Raw genomic sequence first — 18,888 nt, 5'->3', positions numbered from 1 at the left:
TTGGGAGTGTCCCTAAGGGTTCCAAAGAGCCTCTTGAAAGAAGAGGTGGACAAAGGAGACCTAGAGTGAATGAGGAGCCAATAAGCATATGGCTGTGTTTGTAGTCAGTAGAAAGGAGAGAAAAAGGGTGAGTAGAACTATTTGATGAAGCCACTATCAGTTATGACTTCTGAGCCCCAAAAGTGTGCAGACTTTCTAGAGGGGGCTGGAGTCCACACCCAGGTCATGACCCTGTAGCCACCCTTGATACAGAATTCACCCCACACCTGCCTGCCCCTCACTCCTCTCCTCACCTTTCAAATCACAGCCACTGGGACTGCTTCAACCCAGTTCTGTGGACACCAGGGCTCCCCACTGGGCAGCCCTCCTGGTCAGAGGGAGTTTGTGTGCTCGGGAAGGTTTCAGCTGACCTTCCGCACAGACGCCTCCTTGGAGAACAGGACCACCTGCCCCCACAGGGGCTTCCTGACACTCTACGAAGCTGTGGGTGAGTGTTCCTCCTGAGGGTACAGGGTGGGCAACCTCTTCCCCCAGCCATGTTGTTGTTGTTAGGTGCCGGCGAGTCGGCTCTGATTCATAGCGACCCTATGCACAACAGAACGAAACACTGCCCTGTCCTGCGCCATCCTTACAATCGTTGTTATGCTAGAGCTCATTGTTGCAACCACTGTGTCAACCCACCTCGTTGGTCTTCCTCTTTTCTGTGGACCCTGTACTTTGCCAAGCATGATGTCCCTCTCCAGAGACTGATCCCTCCTGACAACATGTGCAAAGTATGTAAGATCCAGTCTCGCCATCCTTGCTTCTAAGGAGCATTCTGGTTGTACTTCATCCAAGACAGATTTATTCGTCCTTCTGGCAGTCCATGGTATATCCAATATTCTTCGCCAACACCACAATTCAAAGTCATCAATTCTTCTTCAGTCTTCCTTATTCATTGTCCAGCTTTCACATGCATATGATGCAATTGAAAATACCATGACTTGGGTCAGGCACACCTTAGTCTTCAAGGTGACATCTTTGCTCTTCATCACTTTAAAGAGGTCCTTTGCAGCAGATTTACCCAATGCAATGCGTCTTTTGATTTCTTGACTGCTGCTTCCATGGCTGTTGATTGTGGATCCAAGTAAAATGAAATCCTTGACAACTTCAATCTTTTCTCCGTTTATCATGATGTTGTTCATTGGTCCAGTTGTGAGGGTTTTTGTTTTCTTTATGTTGAGGTGCAATCCATACTGAAGGCTGTGTTCTTTGATCTTCATTAGTAAGTGCTTCAAGTCCTCTTCACTTTCAGCAAGCAAGCTTGTGTTATCTGCATAACGCAGGTTGTTATTGAGTCTTCCTCCAATCCTGATGTCCCGTTCTTCTTCATATAGTCCAGCTTCTCAGATTATTTGCTCAGCATACAGATTGAATAGGTACGGTGAAAGAATACAACCCTGGCACACACCCTTCCTGACTTTAAACCAATCAGTATCAACCTTGTTCTTTCCAAACAACTGCCTCTTGATCTATGTGAAGCTCCTCATGAGCACAATTAAGTGTTCTGGAATTCCCATTCTTCACAACATTATCCATAATTTGTTATGATCCACACAGTTGAATGCCTTTGCTTAGTCAATAAAACACAGGTAAACATCCTTCTGGTATTCTCTGCTTTCAACCAAGATCCATCTGACATCAGCAATGATATCCTTGGTTCCACGTCCTCTTCTGAAACCGGTCTGAATTTCTGGCAGTTCCCTGTGGATACACTGCTGCAGCTGTTTTTGAATGCTCTTCAGCAAAAATTTTACTTGCGTGTGATATTAATGATATTGTTCTATAATTTCCACATTCGGTTGGATCACCTGTCTTGGGAATAGGCATAAATATGGATCTCTTCCAGTCAGTTGGCCAGGAAGCTGTCTTCCATATTTCTTGGCATAGGCAAGTGAGCACCTCCAGAGCTGCATCTGTTTGTTGAAACATCTCAAAAGATAGTCCATCAATTCCTCGAGCCTTGTTTTTCGCCAATGCCTTCAGAGAAGCTTGGACTTCTTCCTTCAGTACCATCGGTTCCTGATCATATGCTACTTCTTGAAATGGTTGAACATCCACTAATTCTTTTTGGTATAATGACTCTGTGTATTCCTTCCATCTTCTTTTGATGTCCTACGTCATTTAATATTTTCCCCATAGAATCCTTCACTATTGCAACTCAAGGCTTGAATTTTTTCTTCAGTTCTTTCAGATTGAGAAACACTGAGCATGTTCTTCCCTTTTGGTTTTCCACTTCCAGCTCTTTGCACATGTCATTATAATACTTTACTTTGTCTTATCGAGCCATCCTTTGAAATCTTCTGTTCAGTTCTTTTACTTCATCAATTCTTCCTTTTGCTTTAGCTGCTCGATGTTCGAGAGCAAGTTGCAGAGTCTCCTCTGACATCCATCTTGGTCTTTTCTTTCTTTCCTGTCTTTTCAATGACCTCTTGCTTTTTTCATGTATGATATCCTTGATGTCATTCCACAACTCCTCTGGTCTTCGGTCACCAGTGCTCAATGCGTCAAATCAATTCTTCAGATGGTCTCTAAATTCAGATGGGATATATTCAAGGTCATATTTTGGCTCTCGTGGACTTGCTCTGATTTTCTTCAGTTTCAGCTTGAACTTGCATATGAGCAATTGATGGTCTGTTCCACAGCTGGCCCCTGGCCTTGTTCTGACTGATGATATTGAGCTTTTCCATTGTCTCTTTCCACAGATGTAGTCTGTTTGATTTCTGTGTGCTCCATCTGGTAAGGTCTATGTGTATAGTCACTGTTTATGTTGGTGAAAGAAGGTATTTGCAATGAAGAAGTCATTGGTCTTGCAAAATTCTATCATTCTATCTCCAGCATAGCTTCTATCACCAAGGCCATGGTTTCCAACTACTGATCCTTCTTCTTTGTTTCCAACTTCCGCGTTAAAATCACCAGTAATTATCAATGCATCTTGATTGCATGTTCAATCAATTTCAGACTGCAGCAGGTGATAAAAATCTTCCGTTTCTTCATCTTTGGCCCTAGTGGTTGGTGCGTATATTTGAATAATAGTCCTATTAACTGGTCTTTCTTGTAGGCGTATGGATATTATCCTATCACTGACAGCATTGTACTTGAGGATAGATCTTGAAATGTTCTTTTTGACAATGAACGCAACACCATTCCTCTTCAAGTTGTCATTCTCAGCATAGTAGACTATATGATTGTTCGATTCAAAATGGCCAATACCAGTGGAACGCATAAACATCGATATCCCCCAGCCATAGCCCCTGGGTAACTGCCTAAGGGAGCTGGAGTGACTGCTGACCCTGCTGGGGAAGCAGCTTCCAGGGGCCTTGGGCAGGATTCAAAAGACTACCTAAGCAAATACCCCCTACCCATGCTCCGTGAGGAGAGAGAGAGAAGGAAGAGCTCAAGTTCATGGGTCACAAACTCCAATTTCTACAAGACATGGGCAGGTTACATCAATGAGTGGAGAGGGCCCAGTGGAGGGGTATGGCCAGATTAAAGGGACAGCCGCCATTCACAAAGAGCCATCCTACCATATGTGATTCATGCACATATAAAAATTAGTTTTAAATAGTATAAAAGAGTCAAGAGTCAGTGTCCTCCCACCCCTGACCTCAGAGACGGGGGTGATTTTGGAGATGTTAGTCTTCTAAATTGTGGTGGGTAAGCTATTCCTGAGTCAGGCAGCAGGTGGCGCCCAACCCAGAGAGTTAAAAAAAGGGAACAGTTAACTCATTTCCAGTAACTTCTTCTTTCCCCACAGGGCCTTCTCCAGCCCCACCTCCTGTACCCTGGCCTGGGCCAAGTCCTCTTGCAGGTCTAGATCCCGGGTCCCACACTGGGAAAACTATTTCTGGAGAAATCCCCACCCTGCAAGCTGCCCAGGCAAGATGTGAGTGTATTCCAAAGAGAGGCCTACAGGAGGAGGAAGAAAAGGGGAGGGAGAGGGGAGGGTGGGAGGGAGAGGGGAGGGTGGGAGGGAGAAGGGAGGGTGGGAGGGAAACACACACACACGCACCCTGGATTTGGAACTAAGTGTAGATAGGGTCCAGCAGCCTTCCATGGGTGGTCAGGAATAGGAGCAAAACTCTGAGCCAGGAAACTAATATGTTAAATGTCCCCCACTTTTACCACCATTGCTCCCTCAGATCCCAGGGTGGGGGTGGAATTTGCTAAAGCAGAAACCAGCCCCCTACTCTGGGTGAGACCCTCCACAGAGATGTGCAACAGTAATGTCTTCAGAGGGTGGGAAACTGACAGACCTAGAGCTCAGGCTAAGTAGGAAGCTGAAAGGGATTGAGGTGAGGGAGGGGCAATAAAGGAGTAGGCAGAGAAGATGCCCAGGCCTTGAGAGCTGAGGCCACAGCTGGTGACTCCAGCCTTTGCCAGGCCTCAATCCCTCAGCACCACCTGCCCTGCTCCTCATATTTCCATAGCCCCAGTCTGTATCTGTGTGGCTTCATCTTGCCCTCACCCACTCACAGGTGGTGGCTGCTCCTCTGTGGAGTCCTCCAGGCTTTCCCCACGCAGGGATCCGTCCTCGTGGCCCAACGGCTACCCCAGAAGCTGACATCCCCTGGGTACCCAGAGCCATATCTCAAAGGCCAAGTGAGCACCACTGACATCGAGGCTCCAGAGGGCTTTGTTGTGAGGCTCATCTTCCAGGACTTCGACCTGGAGCTGTCCCAGGACTGTGAGCAGGACTCTGTCACAGTGAGCTGGAGTGGGGCCCTGGAGGGGTGCTTGGGAGGGAGCCCTGGGGCCTGGAGCCTCCCAGGGGTAGTGGGAGGCGGCTCGGCCCTGACCACAAGGGAGGAATCGAAGAGGGTGGACGTAAAGCCCATGTCATGGGGCACTGGGGCTGGCACACAGCTTTCCATGAGTGCCTCTGTGATGGCTACCATCTAGACACACTACAGGGCAAAGGAGAGAGTCAGGACAGGCCCTGGCTTTTGAACTTATGAAAAGAAAAAAAAATTTTTTTTTTTAACTTATGAAGGGACACACAAATATTGTAAATCCATAGAGTGAAAGGGCAGGAACTCACACATCAGTCATTAAAAGTATATCATCAAATATTTGTTGAATGCCTGCTCTGTCAGGTTAGGAAGCTGGGCACAAAAAAATTAGGTAACCGTTCAAGTTTACCTTAAAGGAGATCTTTCAAGACATCTTACGACAAGGGCATTTTTCAGAAAAAGGGCACTTTAAAAACAGTTCTTTATATTATCTTTGGGTTTAAATTTTATTTATATCAAAATAATGCATATACATATTTTAAAAAATCAAAGCACTACAAAACTTATAATGAAAAACAGTAGTCTTCCAGCCTTCCCCTCCTTACCCCTAATTAAACCAAACCCCTTGCCGTCGAATCAATTCCTACTCATAGCGACCCTATAGGACAGAGTAGAGCTGCCCCATAGGGTTTCCAAGGAGCACCTGGTGGGTTCGAACTGCCGACCTTTTGGTTAGGAGCCATAGCTCTTAACCACCAGGTCATCAGGGTTTTCTACCCCTCATTGCTACTACCCGCCCCCAAAAAAAAAAAACTTGTTGCCATGGAGTTGATTCAGACAGTTATTTACAATTCATTTAGCTGTTTCATCTAATACTTACCTTCACCTGTATAAATAACATGCTTATGCTGTTACTTTATGTTTTTCATTTTTAGATATTATCTACTAATTTCCAACTATAGAAGATGACTAGCTTTAGCTCTCTGGTCTAAGGACCATATTTCCCTTCCCCCATCCTCCCAATTCACTTATATCATCATGTTTAGTTAAATCTGTATTCATTGTTTATTTTATTAGGACTGTAAAATATCACAAATATTGCACACAGAGTGCAATAACTATGGTTCTTCTCCAACTTTTGGTTTTCCCAGGAGTCAATAATTATATGGAGTTATTTGGGGGTTTTTTTTGCTTGTTCTTGTTTTTTCTTTTGTTTTGATTTTTAGTTTGCATGGTTCTCCCTGTAACTAATCTCCCCAAACTCTTAGCCAGAAGTGTAAATCTCCCACCGTCATATTCAAGCACAAATCTCAATCTATCAATCTTTCTTTTTATTGATGACATCCCTTCTTCAGATTCCCTTCTTCAGCTTGAGTTTTTCGCTCCCTAAGCGTTCACACATCCTGGGAGTTCCCTTCTCCCTCATTCTGGAGATTTCCTTTACCTATCCTGTGTTGGTGGAAACCCTGGTGGCATAGTGGTTAAGTGCTACAGCTGCTAACCAAGAAGTCAGCAGTTCAAATCTGCCAGGCGCTCCTTGGAAACTCTATGGGGCAGTTCTACCCTGTCCTGTAGGGTCTGAGTCGGAATCGACTCGACAGCAGTGGATCCTGTGTTGGACCTGAATCCCTTGTCTTTATCATTCTTAGTTTACTCCCAAATTTGGGAGTCCCTGGGTGGTGCAATTAACTCGCTTGGCTACTAACCAAAAAGTTAGAGGCTCAAGTCCACCCAGAGGTGCCTTGGAAAAAAGGCGTGGCAATCTACTTTGGAAAAATCAGCCATTGAAAACCTTACGACTAGTAAAGAATGTCTGCCTTGAGCATTGTGGCCTTTTAAGATCTATCTATATGGGATCGAATTGACAACAGCAGCTGGAAAGATTAGATAGGAGACTGAGAGGGCAGTGAGTTTATTAATGGGGGAGGAACAACTCAGAAATGGAGGGTGAGAATGGTTGCACAACTCAAAGAATGTAATCAGTGTCACTGAATTGTACATGTAGAAACTGTTGAATGGGTGTATGTTTTGCTGTGCATATTCTCAACAACAACAACAAAAAATAAAATAAATTATAAAAATAAATAAATAAAAACCAACCAAACCAAAGACGAAAACCCTATAGAGCACAGTTCTACTTTGACACACATGGGGCCACCGTGAGTCACAATAGACTCAATGACATTGGGTTATTTTTTTGTTTTGTTTTGTTTTCTGGAGGACCACATTCTCCAACAGCTTCCTCAGAAAGGGCAAATGGGAGGTGAATTTTAGAGGATCTTAAATACCCCTAACTGCCTTAGTTCTACTCTTACTGTTTGTGGGTGGTTTGTCTGGATATAGCATTCCCAGTTGGAAGCCATTTTCTTATAATTTTGATGGCATCGTCTTCTAGTTCTCGTGTTGTTAAGAAGTCTGATCCTTAGTTTTTCCTCTGTAGAAACTTTTGGAATCTATTCCTTATTCCCAGTATATCATTATAATGTGTCTTGATGCAGGTCATTTTTTCCTCGTTGTTCAGGGCTCTCGTAATCTAGAGATTCTTTTAATCTAGTCCTTCAATTCTGGGAAATTTCTTATTTCTTTAATCATTTCCAGACACCTGCTTTCTTTCCTGTGTCTTTCTAGAACTCCTTTAATTCAGCCATTTTATACTCTGTATGGATTTTCTAGTTTTGTTATCGCTCCTGTTTTATTTTCCATCTCTTGTTCCACATTCTGGGAGATTTCCCCATCTTTAAATCCCGGCCTTTTGATTAATGTTGTATGCCTGCTAACATTTTTTTCTTTTCCTGTAAAGGCTCAGTCTTACTTTCTAAATGTGCCCTTTTAAGGAACATTCTTCTTGTTTTACAAATATGCATTATGTTTTTTTTTTTTTCCCCTCTCTTTAGATATTAATTACATTTGGGGAATGTTTTTTAATTGTTTCTTCTGTCTCTGGTATTATCTCTACTTCATCCAAGTTCCTTTTTACTGTTTGCTTGCTTTGGTCTCTGCATTTCATGTTAGAGACTTTCCTGCAAGGTGCAATAATCCTTGAATGTCCGCTCATATTTAAGAGTGAAGCACTACGATGCTGACTAGAAGCTCTGCGAGGCAGTGATGTCACTAGGGTTGGTGTCACCCAGTGAGATCACTCGTGGTGTCATCCCCTCATGGACTTCCTCACGTACCAGACCACAAGGAATCCTTAGTAATGTTTATTATTAATTTTAATTATAGAGTAATATGTGATAATATAGTTGTAAATTGCTTAAATGCATATTGCTTAGGCTCTATGAATACTAACAACAAAACTGCCTTGTAAAATCTCTCTACATTGAATAACAACATTATTTAAAAAAAAAAAAAAACCCATTGCCGTCAAGTCAATTCCTACTAATAGTGACCCTAAAGGACAGAGTAGAACTGCCCCATAGGGTTTCCAAGGAGCACCTGGTGGATTCAAACTGCCAACCTTTTGGTTAGCAACCGTAGCTTTTAACCACTACACCACCAGGGTTTCCACGATGTTATTAGTTACAAACTAGTAACCAAGTGGAAGCCTTTTTTATTTTTCTCTTTCTTTTCCTTTAATTACTACTTCATTCACCAAAAAAAAGTTTTTGATATAGGTTCACAAATACTAATTACCACAATAATTACCGCCAGAAAATCTGACAAAATCAGTGACTATAAGAACACCAGCAGCAATGAAAACAACGGCACATCTTATAGCACGTGGAGATGAAAACACGTGATTCGAAGCATCCTTGTAACTGGCTAATAAAGACAGCTCTGATCAGGAGTGCATTAAAAGGTTCAAAAAGTAAATTAGCAGAGTTTTAGCTTTGTAGGTGTATTGATACATGTAAGCTGGGCTTACAAAAAATGTTTTTGTTGTTATAACTAAGGGATATTTTTATTTAAAAAATAATAATATATTTCTGCAGAAACACTGCACAGAAATTTTATAAACAGTCATTTTGGTGTCACCCCCACTGACAGTGTCCTCTGTTGTGCTACACACCCTCCGCACCCCTTTAGTGATCCCACTGCTGTGAGGAGAGCTGAAATGTGCTGAATGATAGGCTTGAAGATAGGGCTGTTAAGGTTGCCTGTGTGTGCTATTGGGGACCTCCCAAATGTCAGTATTTTCTTTTGGGACAGTCAGTTTCCCCAGAGAGGAATGCTCCAGTCTCCTGCTCAGAGTTGCCAGCATTCTGATAAACCAGCAGGGAAAGGGGCTGGAGATTGGGGGGGTGGGGGAGAATGGTGTATCTCACTGTTTGGTATGTAGACTTTCACTTAATCCTTCTGTCTTCAATACTGGCTTTCACCCCCTCTTTCAAGTGTGTCTGTGACTCCAAATCCAGGATTCCTGGTTCAAGCTCAGGTCTCCTGCCAGAGTGGAGCAGAGGGAGTTGTCTGAATGCACAGGGGAACTAGGGTCTGAGGTCTCTCTACGTAGGCTTTCTGCAGTCTTCTTCTTGTCAGCCTTCCCTCATCCCCAACCTCAGGAGTTCTTGGCTTCTTCTATTTCTGAATCTTTCTAGGATTCTTGCTTTGTGTGGCTTCCACCCTTGCAGACTCAGGATGCCCCTTGTCCATCTCCATTCTATCTTCCAAAGTGTTGTTGATATCTCCCATCTGCTCTCATCTCTTCTCACCTGTTTGTCTTTGATTATGTATGCCTTTTTATCATTTTGCTGTTGTATTAGGGGGTTTGAGGCAGAAGAGGGGATAAATTTATGTATTTATTGAATCAGGTTTAACCAGAAGTCAGAACTATATTCAAGTCAGCCTATGTCTGTCAAGCGCCTACCCTGAGCCCTGTTCCTATCAGTCCTGGAAAATTTTAATGCCAGCCTCACTCTTTCCTTGTCAAGCTATGGAATAGGATTCCTCCCTCTTTTCTGCTGCCAGAGCTAGTCACACACACACACATACCCCTCTAGAATGCAGAATTTACCATGTTGTAGTCTATTCATGTTTTACTTCTCAGTATCCTCGGCCAGACTATGTGGGCTCCTCGGTATCACAACTGTGTCTTATTTATATTTGTATCTCCAGCACTTAGCACAGTATCTCCCACGTAGTAGGTAATCAATAAACATTTGCTGAATAAATGAAGGAATGGATGAAACCCGTGCTTGCCATGTGTGCACGACAAGAATGAATTTTGAATGAGTGAGTATTTTTTTTTGGGCACTGCTCTTGGTGCAGATACTGGAGAATTCCCATAGGACATTGTGTTGTCCTAGCTGGAAGAGGCCCTGCAGACCGTTTTATAGGAGGTCTCATTTTATGAGGGAAAACTGAGATCTGCAGCAGTTAAGAAACTCCCAACATCACACAGAGAGTTAGGAAAAAAGTCTGAAATTTAACATAGGCTTATGACTCTCAGTCCTGGGTTCATTCTACCTTGCTAGTTAAGCTAAGCTTTGTATCCGTTTCCTAGGGCTGCAGTAACAAAGTACCATAAACTGGGCAGTTTAAAACAACAGAAATTTGTTGTCTCCCAGTTCTGGAGGTTACAAGTCCCAAATCAAGGTGCTAGCAGGGCCATGCTCTCTCTGAAGACTCTAGGAGAAGATCCTTCCTTGCCTCTTCATAGTTTCTGGTGGTTCCTGGCAATTCTTGGCTTGTAATCACATCACTCCAAACTCGGCCTCCATCATCACAGGACTGACTTTGCTCTGTGTGTCTCTGTGTCTCTTCTCCTCGTTTATAAGGACACCTGTCATATCAGAGGGGAGCCTACCCTAATTCAGTATTACCTCATGTTAACTAATTACATCTGCAAAGGCCCTATTTCCTAACTCCAGGGCTTAGGACTTTCACATATCTTTTGGGGGGGACTCAAAACGACACATAACAGATTCCTCAGTGATTTTATTAGATAACAATTCACAAGGATGATTTAAAAAAAGAAAACTTGAAAGTTTTACAACAGAGTACATCAGTAAAGGACATTTTCCTGTAGCAAAATGTATCTTCCCAATATGTATGCTTCTTAAATGTAGGGAGTTACATTTGTTAATGCTCTCAGGAAAAGAACAGTATTGGGACGTGCCCAAGCAAGGCATTTGGGGTGATTGAGAAATCTTCTTCATGCCAACTTTTAGCCAGTTAATGCGATCACAGTGAGATGGGCTACATGGAGTCTTAAAGGAATGAGATTTAGGGAGAATAAAGGAATGAAGAGCTAGGAAGAACCCAGGGTGGGTTAATATCAAAGTCACAAATAAATGAACTGAGCAGTGAGCTGTGTGCCTGGAATAGAAATTAATCCTGAAGCATGGGCCAGGGGACACCTTCTTAGTTGTTCCCCTTGGTGGCTCAGAACCACAGGAAAGGATTTAAGCAGAGCCAGGCAGTCAGAAGGAGATTGAGACTGCGATAGCCTGCTTTAAGACCTTACCAAGTAAAGCAATAGCCATTGTACCATACTGTGTACATTTAGTGCTCTGAGATTCCTGCACAATCTGAGGGCTTCATTTATAGTTCATGGGGTAAGAGGGGGGAAACACCCTATCTTAGTCACCTCGTGCTGTTATCACAGAAATACCACCAGTGGATGGCTTTAACAAGTCCAAATTCAGGGCATCAGCTCCAGTGGAAGGCTTTCGCTCTCTGTTGGCTCTGGAGGATGGTCCTTGTGATGCATCAGTCTTCCCTTGGCCTGGGAGCATCTCAGCGCAGGAACCTCAGGTCTAAAGGACACACTCTGCTCCTGGCACTGCTTTCTTGGTGGTATGAGGTCCCCATGTCTCTCTGCTTGCTTCTCTTGTTTATATCTCAAAAGACTAGACACTGTCTAATCTTGTAGACCTCATCAATATAACTGCCACTGATCCATCTTATTGCATCATAGTGTTGGGATTTATAACACATAAGGAAATCATCACACCAGATGATAAAATGGTAGATAATCATACAGTCATACAAGGAATCATGACCTAGCCAAGTTAACAGATATTTTGAGCGGACACAATTCAATCCATTACAAACCCCAAAAGAAGAATAGGAAAGGTCAGGAACCCCAGGGACTCAGGCCTTTCAAGAGGGTCTCCTTGCTTCACAGATATTGGCCATAGGAAGTTACTTAGAGAAGTGGAAGGTGATAGAGAAGGGGGAACCAGATGGGAGGGGCTTATGTCTATATATGATGAGTCAATGATGATTCAAAACTCTGGTGCTGTAGGCACCATGTTGAGCATGAGGGGCTCAGTCATGAGCAAAAGAGACGAAGTCCCTGCCTTCTTAGAGTTTACGGTTCAGTGGACTATTAGAGGAACCCTAGGATTCACAAGGAGCTTCTTGAAAGAAGGCAAAGATGGTGGGCTTTATAATTATGATAGGCTAAAAAAAAAAAGAGATAAAAGAGATAGGCTAGGTGTGAAATGTCTGGAAGAACCTTGGGAGTCAATATTGGAACAGTAAGGTACTTAAGGAAGCCGCCACAGGGTATGGTTTCTGAGCCCCAGAGGTATGCAGACCCTCTAAAGGGACCTGGAGTCTATACTCAGGACGTGACCCTGTGTCCACCCTTGATGCAGAATTCACCCCACACCTGCTTGCCACTCACATCTTCCCTTCTCTTTCAGATCACAGCCAGTGGGACTGCTCCAAGCCGGTTCTGTGGGCAGCAGGGCTCCCCGCTGGGCAGCCCTCCTGGTCAGAGGGAGTTTGTGTCCTCAGGAAGAAGGTTGCAGCTGACCTTCCGCACAGATGGCTCCTTGGAGAACAGGACCACCTGCCTCCACAGGGGCTTCCTGGCCCTCTACCAAGCTGTGGGTGAGTGTCCCTCCTGGGGGTGTAGGGAGAGCAACTGCTTCCCCTAGCCATGGCCCCTGGGTAACTGCCTAAGGGAGCTAGAGTGACAGCTGAGGCTGGGGGCTCAGGAACCCCTGGGCTGGACCCCGTTCCTCCCCAGCCTGACCCTGCTGACCAAGCAATCCCATTAAAGGGGCAGCTACTGCTCAACTCCAGCACCCAAAACAGACCCATTGTATGCAGATCATCTCGTTTTTCAAGAGAAGCCAAAAATCCTGATTTATAAGTGAAATTCTAGATTTTCAAGTGGCAACTCAGATTTTTTTAAGATAATACATGTACACGATAAAAAATGTTAAAAAAAAAAAGAAAGAAAATATCATTTAAAAAAGTCTCTCTGATCTCTGACCCTTAGTCCCCTGTTACTCTGTCCAAAAATTACCCTATTCTCCACTTCCTGAGTATTCTTCCAAAGACATATTGTGTCATTCAAATATAAATATTGTGTGCGTTGCATATTATACACAATGTACTAAACTTGCCATTTTTCACTCAATAATGTTTCTTAGAGATCACTTCATATAAGTGTGGTTAGCATTGCCTCATTTTTTTTAATGACCGTATAATATTCCTTTGATTAATGTGTCATAATGCATTTAATTAGTCCCCCACTGGTAGATAAATTGTTGCCACAAACAGTGCTGCTGTGGATATCTTTGTATATACATCTTTGAGCACATGTGTAAGAATATCTTTAAGGCAAATTCTTAGAAATGGAAATGCTGGGTCAAAAAATGTTTACATTTTTTAATTTTGATATTGCTAAATTTTCCTCCAAAGAGGTTTTGCTAATTTTCATTCCTACCATCCCTGTATGAAGGTACCTGTTTCCCCATACTTATGCTATTTTCAGACTTTTTGAGCATTGACAATCTGACCAATGAAAAACAGTTAAAGTGTTTTTTAAGAAAACTGTGCAGGCCAGGCTAAATATGACCCTGGCCAGAGCCAACACCCGGGTTGCCAGTTTGCAGCTCTGTCCTACGTCCTAATGACTGCTATCTTCCTATAGGTGTGAATGATAGTCAGCCCATCAGCCAGGCCAATGGGATCTATGAGGCCATTAGCACACCTGGAGACAACGCCTCCAAGATCCAGAGCCATTGCCAGAAGCCATATTATCAGGCAATGCCAGCAGGTGAGTACCCACCTGCTGAGGTACCAGCTCCCATGTGCCACACTCCCACCACCAAAAGTCCTGAGGCCCCATGGGAACCTACTCCTTTAGCCCAACACTTCCTAACTGTGAATCTTTTCCTTTGCTTTTCCTCATTTCACTCCTCAGGGACAACCCAGGCAACCTGGAAGGACAAACAGAATAGGGAGGAGGCCCCTCAGTGTGTCCCTGGTGAGTAGTGACCTGTCCAGTGCTGTCCTTATGCCCGTTTCCCAAACAAGGCTCAGCTGTAGCTGGGGCCTGTGAGAATTGAGAATAGGAGAGGGGGAGAGAGATGGGGTTAAAGGAAAGCCTTGGGATAGAAAACGGACATATAGACAGAACATGAGAAAGAAAAGGAGAATCAAGAAGGCCCAGAGAAGGAGAGGCGAGGAGCTTGTCCATTATTCTTCAAGGGTTAAGAGACATCTGAGAAAGCTGAAGAATGAAAGAAATTAATTAGATACAAAAGTGAAGAAGGAAGAGGGACAGAAGAGTTGAAAAGAGAGAAAACTCCCTGTTTTTATGGTCTGCTTTAAGGATATACACACAGCCTCTCTGCTTCCAAAATATCTCCCTACCTAAATGCCACAGAGCCAGAAAGTTAGCTTCAAAAAAAAAATTTTTAGTTGAGATAAAATTCATATAACATAAAATTCACCATTTTAACTATTTCAAAGTGTACAATTCAGTATTTTTAGTATATTCAGTTTTGTGCCACTATCAGCACTAATTCTAGCACATCTCCATCACCCCAAAAAGAAACCCTGTACCTCTCATTCTCCCCTCCTCCATCCCCTGGCAACCACTAACCTACTTTGTGTCTCTATGGATTTGCCTGTTCTAGACATTTCATATAAATGAAACCATACAGTGTGTGGTCCTTTGTGACTGTCTTCTTCCGCCTCACGCAATGTTTTCAAGGTTCATCCATATTGTAGCATGTCAATAAATGCTTCATCGCTATTTATGGCTGAATAATATTCCATTGGGTGGATATATCACATTTTGTTTATCCATTCATCAGTTGGCGGACATTTGGGTTGTTTCCACTTTTTAGCTATTGTGAATAATGCTGCCATAAACATTCTTTTAGATACTTAGGAAGGTCTCTAGGTGATGCAAATGATTTACACTCAGCTACTAACCAAAAGACTGGTGGTTTGAATCTACGCAGTGGCACCTCAGAACAAAGTCCTGGTTATCTGCTTCTGAAAAGTCACGGCTATTGAAAACCCTATGGAACACCGTTCTACTCTGATACAGCAAAGGGTTGGGTTTTTTTATATACCTAGGAGTACAATTTTTGGGTTACATGGTAACTCCATGTTTAATATCTTCAGACACTGCCGAATTGTTTTCCAAAGTAGCTGCACATTTTACATTCCCACCAGCAATGTGTGAGGGCTCAAGTTCACCGCTCTTTAATCCTTTTTTTTTAGTTAAGCATTGCCTTCCTAACCCAGGCGGAGTAAATTTCTCAGTTTTTACATATGGTCCACAGAAAGCTTTCTGGGCAGTCTGAAAGCTCCTAGTGCTTTGGGAGTGGGTTGGAGGGTGGTTGGTTGTGGGAGATGTTGTGAATGAGGAAATGACACAGAAAACAGGCAAGAGGCACTGAAGACAAACTCTACCTGCTGTTTGATTTTGCCCAGGAATGGTCACATCAAGTGTCTAAAAGAGTGGCTTAAAGACCGGTGAGGAGGCAGGAGGGGAAGCCCAGCAGGGCCAGCCCTAAGCATGTCTTCTGTGCTCTCCACCCCTCAGCTCCCTGTCCTGAGTCCCATGCAGGACATGCACCCAGTACCGTCTGACTTGATTAGCTGTTCATATCTGTCCTTCTGACCCACACCTGTGAGTCTGCTTGAGGGGGTAGGGTCCTTCTGACCCAGTGCAGGGCCATACGTGGGACCTTCCTAGTGCAACCTACCTGGACTGCACTTCACAGAAAGAGGTCTTTAATAAATGCATCCTAATGCAGCCATTGACTTTTCACCGTTCCCTCTCTTCTCTTCAGTGTGTGGACGACCAGTCTCTCCCATCACCCACAACCAAGAGGGCCTTGCTTCTTTCAGAGCTAAGTTGGGCAACTTCCCCTGGCAAGCTTTCACCAATATCCACGGCCGCGGAGGCGGGGCCCTGCTGGGCGACAGATGGGTCCTCACCGCTGCCCACACCATCCATCCCAAGGACAGCATCTTCCCCCAAAAGAACCGGAGTGTGGATGTGTTCCTGGGCCACACAGACATAGATGAGATGGTGAAACTAGGAAACTACCCTGTCCGCCGGGTCATTGTGCACCCAGACTACCGTCAGAACGAGCCCCGCAACTTCGATGGTGACATCGCTCTCCTGGAGCTCCAGCACAGTGTGCCCCTGGGCCCCCACCTCCTCCCAGTCTGTCTGCCCGACAACGAGACCCTCTACCTCAGTGGCCTGTTTGGCTACATCAGTGGGTTTGGTATGGAGAAGGGCTGGTTAACTACTGAGCTGAAATACTCAAGGCTGCCCATAGCCAACAGGGAGGCCTGTGAGGCCTGGCTCCGAAAGAGGCAGCGAACTGAGGTTTTTTCTGACAACATGTTCTGTGTAGAGAATAACATGCAGCAGCAGAGCGTCTGCTATGGAGACAGTGGTAGTGTCTATGTGGTGTGGGATGACTGTGCCCATCACTGGGTGGCCACGGGCATCGTATCCTGGGGCATCGGGTGTGGCAAGGGGTATGATTTCTACACCAAAGTGCTCAACTACGTGGACTGGATTAAGAGAGTAATGGAGGAGGAGTGACCCTGGGGCACCTCAGCAGCGACAACCAGTGACCAGCACTCTGGAGGCCCCATAAAGAGAAAGTGGTCTTAATTGCATTTCATTTCTAAAACATTATGAGGCCCCTTTAGTTTGAACTTTAAATTTCCAAGCCATTGGCTTCACCACTTACCACAACTTCTAGATCCAAGTATAGTAATAGCTCCTTCTTTTTTTTTCTTCCACATCTTCTATATGCCAGGTGCTTCACATATGTTGGAAACCCTGGTGGTGTAGTGGTTAAGTGCTATGGCTGCTAACCAAGAGGTCGGCCATTCAAATCCACCAGGCACTCCTTGGAAACTCTATGGGGCAGTTCTACTCTGTTCTATAGGGTCGCTGTGAGTTGGAATCAATTCTATGGCAGTGGGTTTGGTTTTTTTTTTTTTTTTTTTTTTTTTGGTTTTCACGTATGTTATTTCGTTTAATCCTCACACCAAGTTTGCAAAGGGTGTGTTATCATCCACATTTTACAAATGAGGAAACTAAAGCTCAAGGAGAAAAATGACTTGCCCAAGTTCCACAGCTGGTATGTGCCTGCAAAGGCCACTTTCTTTCCCCTATGCCATGATACCTCAGTTGTCCTCAAGACCTACTATATCTCCCGCTACCCTATTTTCCCTTCCAGCTCCCCACATCCTTACAGAGTCTCCCTTCATGGGAATTGCTGCTTCCATGAAGACAGCAACACCTGACTCACTCTATCCCTTCAACAGGCCTCCTACATACACACCTCAGTGCTCCTGGACACCTCAGTCTGTGCTTCTGTCAGTGAACTCCTTGACCCTGTCATCAAGGGGCACTGCTACACCTGAGAAGACCAACTGTGAATTTTCAATGAGAACTTGAAGTGATTTACAATGAAAAACACAAACCAAATGATGCAACCATTCAAGTGGAAATAGAAAACGAATACCCTAAAACAGATAGATCAAATTTTGTTAGCCATGAGCATCAAGTTAGCTACTATGATTAAAGGATAAATGTATCTTAAAAAAAAAAATAGGGCTCAAAATTGTACATACTTGTGCTTCTATTTTTTAAACCTATGCACAATAGACTATAGGAAAAACTCTCAAAATCTTAAACAGAGGTTGTTTTAGGTGGTATAGTTTTGACTGCTTTGTTTTCCCCGACTCTTCTTTATCTGTCAAACTTTGTTTAAAGGGCATGTATTATTTTATTATTGAAAAATAAAAACCAATTTTTTAATTAATAAAAATTAATTTTTATTAATGAGCAATAATATAATTATTTTATTATTGATAGGAGCTTCTCCCTGCCCAGGTTCTATATAGACATATATTTCACAGAGGGAAACCTAGAATCACTTCCAGAGAAAAACTTTTTTCTTCCTAGAATCAAATCCTAAGAGGAATGACCAGTATAGCAGACAATGTCTTCAGAACCAGTGGTACGGAGGAGCAATCTTTATATGGCTGTTTGTTCTTTCTGAGCTTGGTATAAGTCAAGGGCATGACAAACACATATAAGTAAGTGTTCTTTTGAGTGATTAGACGGAGTGGGGTCTGGCCTGGTTTGTCAGTTTGCAGCCACATTGTCTGATACCAGGACAGAACTGAGAACCCCTGGGATGAATGCGAGGCTTCAGCTAAGACTTACCTTCTTGGACCACCACCTCGTTACCTCTGCCATCCTGCCCTGTTCTGTACACACACACTCGCACACACACGCACACACAATGCAGTCAGGATGATAATGTGCAATTTGTTAGAGAAAATTCTCCTTCCTTCTCATCTCCTGACTGAACCTTACCCTCTCCCCTATCTTTTGTCTTTCTTACTCTGACATGCAAATCATGAATCAGCCCTGCCATCAGCTTCATTCCTCAGCTATGACACATAAGCCTGCTGGAGAAACCCTTAGTTGATCTTGTGCCTTCTCGTTAACTACGCTCAGAGTCACTGCCCATTTTCCCAAGTCCTTGCAATCCACTGCCTGAGAGAGTGTCTGGTACACTGTAGGTAGCCTATAAATGGACGAATGGGTGGGTGGACAGGTGGATGGGTGGACAGATTAATCTGATAGGGAAAACAAGCATGGCAGCCTATGAAGACATAAGAATTCAGAAGGCTGCTCTGTAGCCTGAGCCTTCCCACGGGGTAAAGTGCCATGGAGTATTTGGGGTCATGGAGAGTTGATCAAAAAAAGCCACAAGAAAGAACCAAGTTTTAAAACAGGACAGTATGGCCTGGTGGACAGAAGAGACAAGAGCCCCTACTCCCTCCCAGGGGCTGGGCTTCCACTTAGAAAAGCTGGGTCCAGAAAGAAGCAAGTCTCTGTGGGTCCATATCCACACCCTCTACTTAGACC

The 18,888-nt window shown here is 43.9% G+C and overlaps 1 protein-coding gene across 1 annotated transcript; it reads left to right on the top strand.

The window, feature by feature from the left end:
* The first annotated feature begins 410 nt into the window (after positions 1 to 410).
* Positions 411 to 17,721, top strand: C1RL (complement C1r subcomponent like). Its single transcript, XM_049882359.1, has 7 exons — positions 411 to 487; positions 3,797 to 3,925; positions 4,518 to 4,746; positions 12,365 to 12,554; positions 13,606 to 13,731; positions 13,879 to 13,941; positions 15,767 to 17,721. Coding segments are annotated over exons 2-7 (1,380 nt in total). The 5' UTR covers positions 411 to 487; positions 3,797 to 3,923; the 3' UTR covers positions 16,537 to 17,721.
* The last annotated feature ends 1,167 nt before the right edge of the window (positions 17,722 to 18,888 follow it).

Source organism: Elephas maximus, chromosome 4, assembly GCF_024166365.1.
Source record: "Elephas maximus indicus isolate mEleMax1 chromosome 4, mEleMax1 primary haplotype, whole genome shotgun sequence".
NCBI lineage: Eukaryota > Metazoa > Chordata > Mammalia > Proboscidea > Elephantidae > Elephas > Elephas maximus.
Note: the sequence above shows the minus strand (reverse complement) of the source record. Positions and strands in the feature narration are given on the sequence as shown.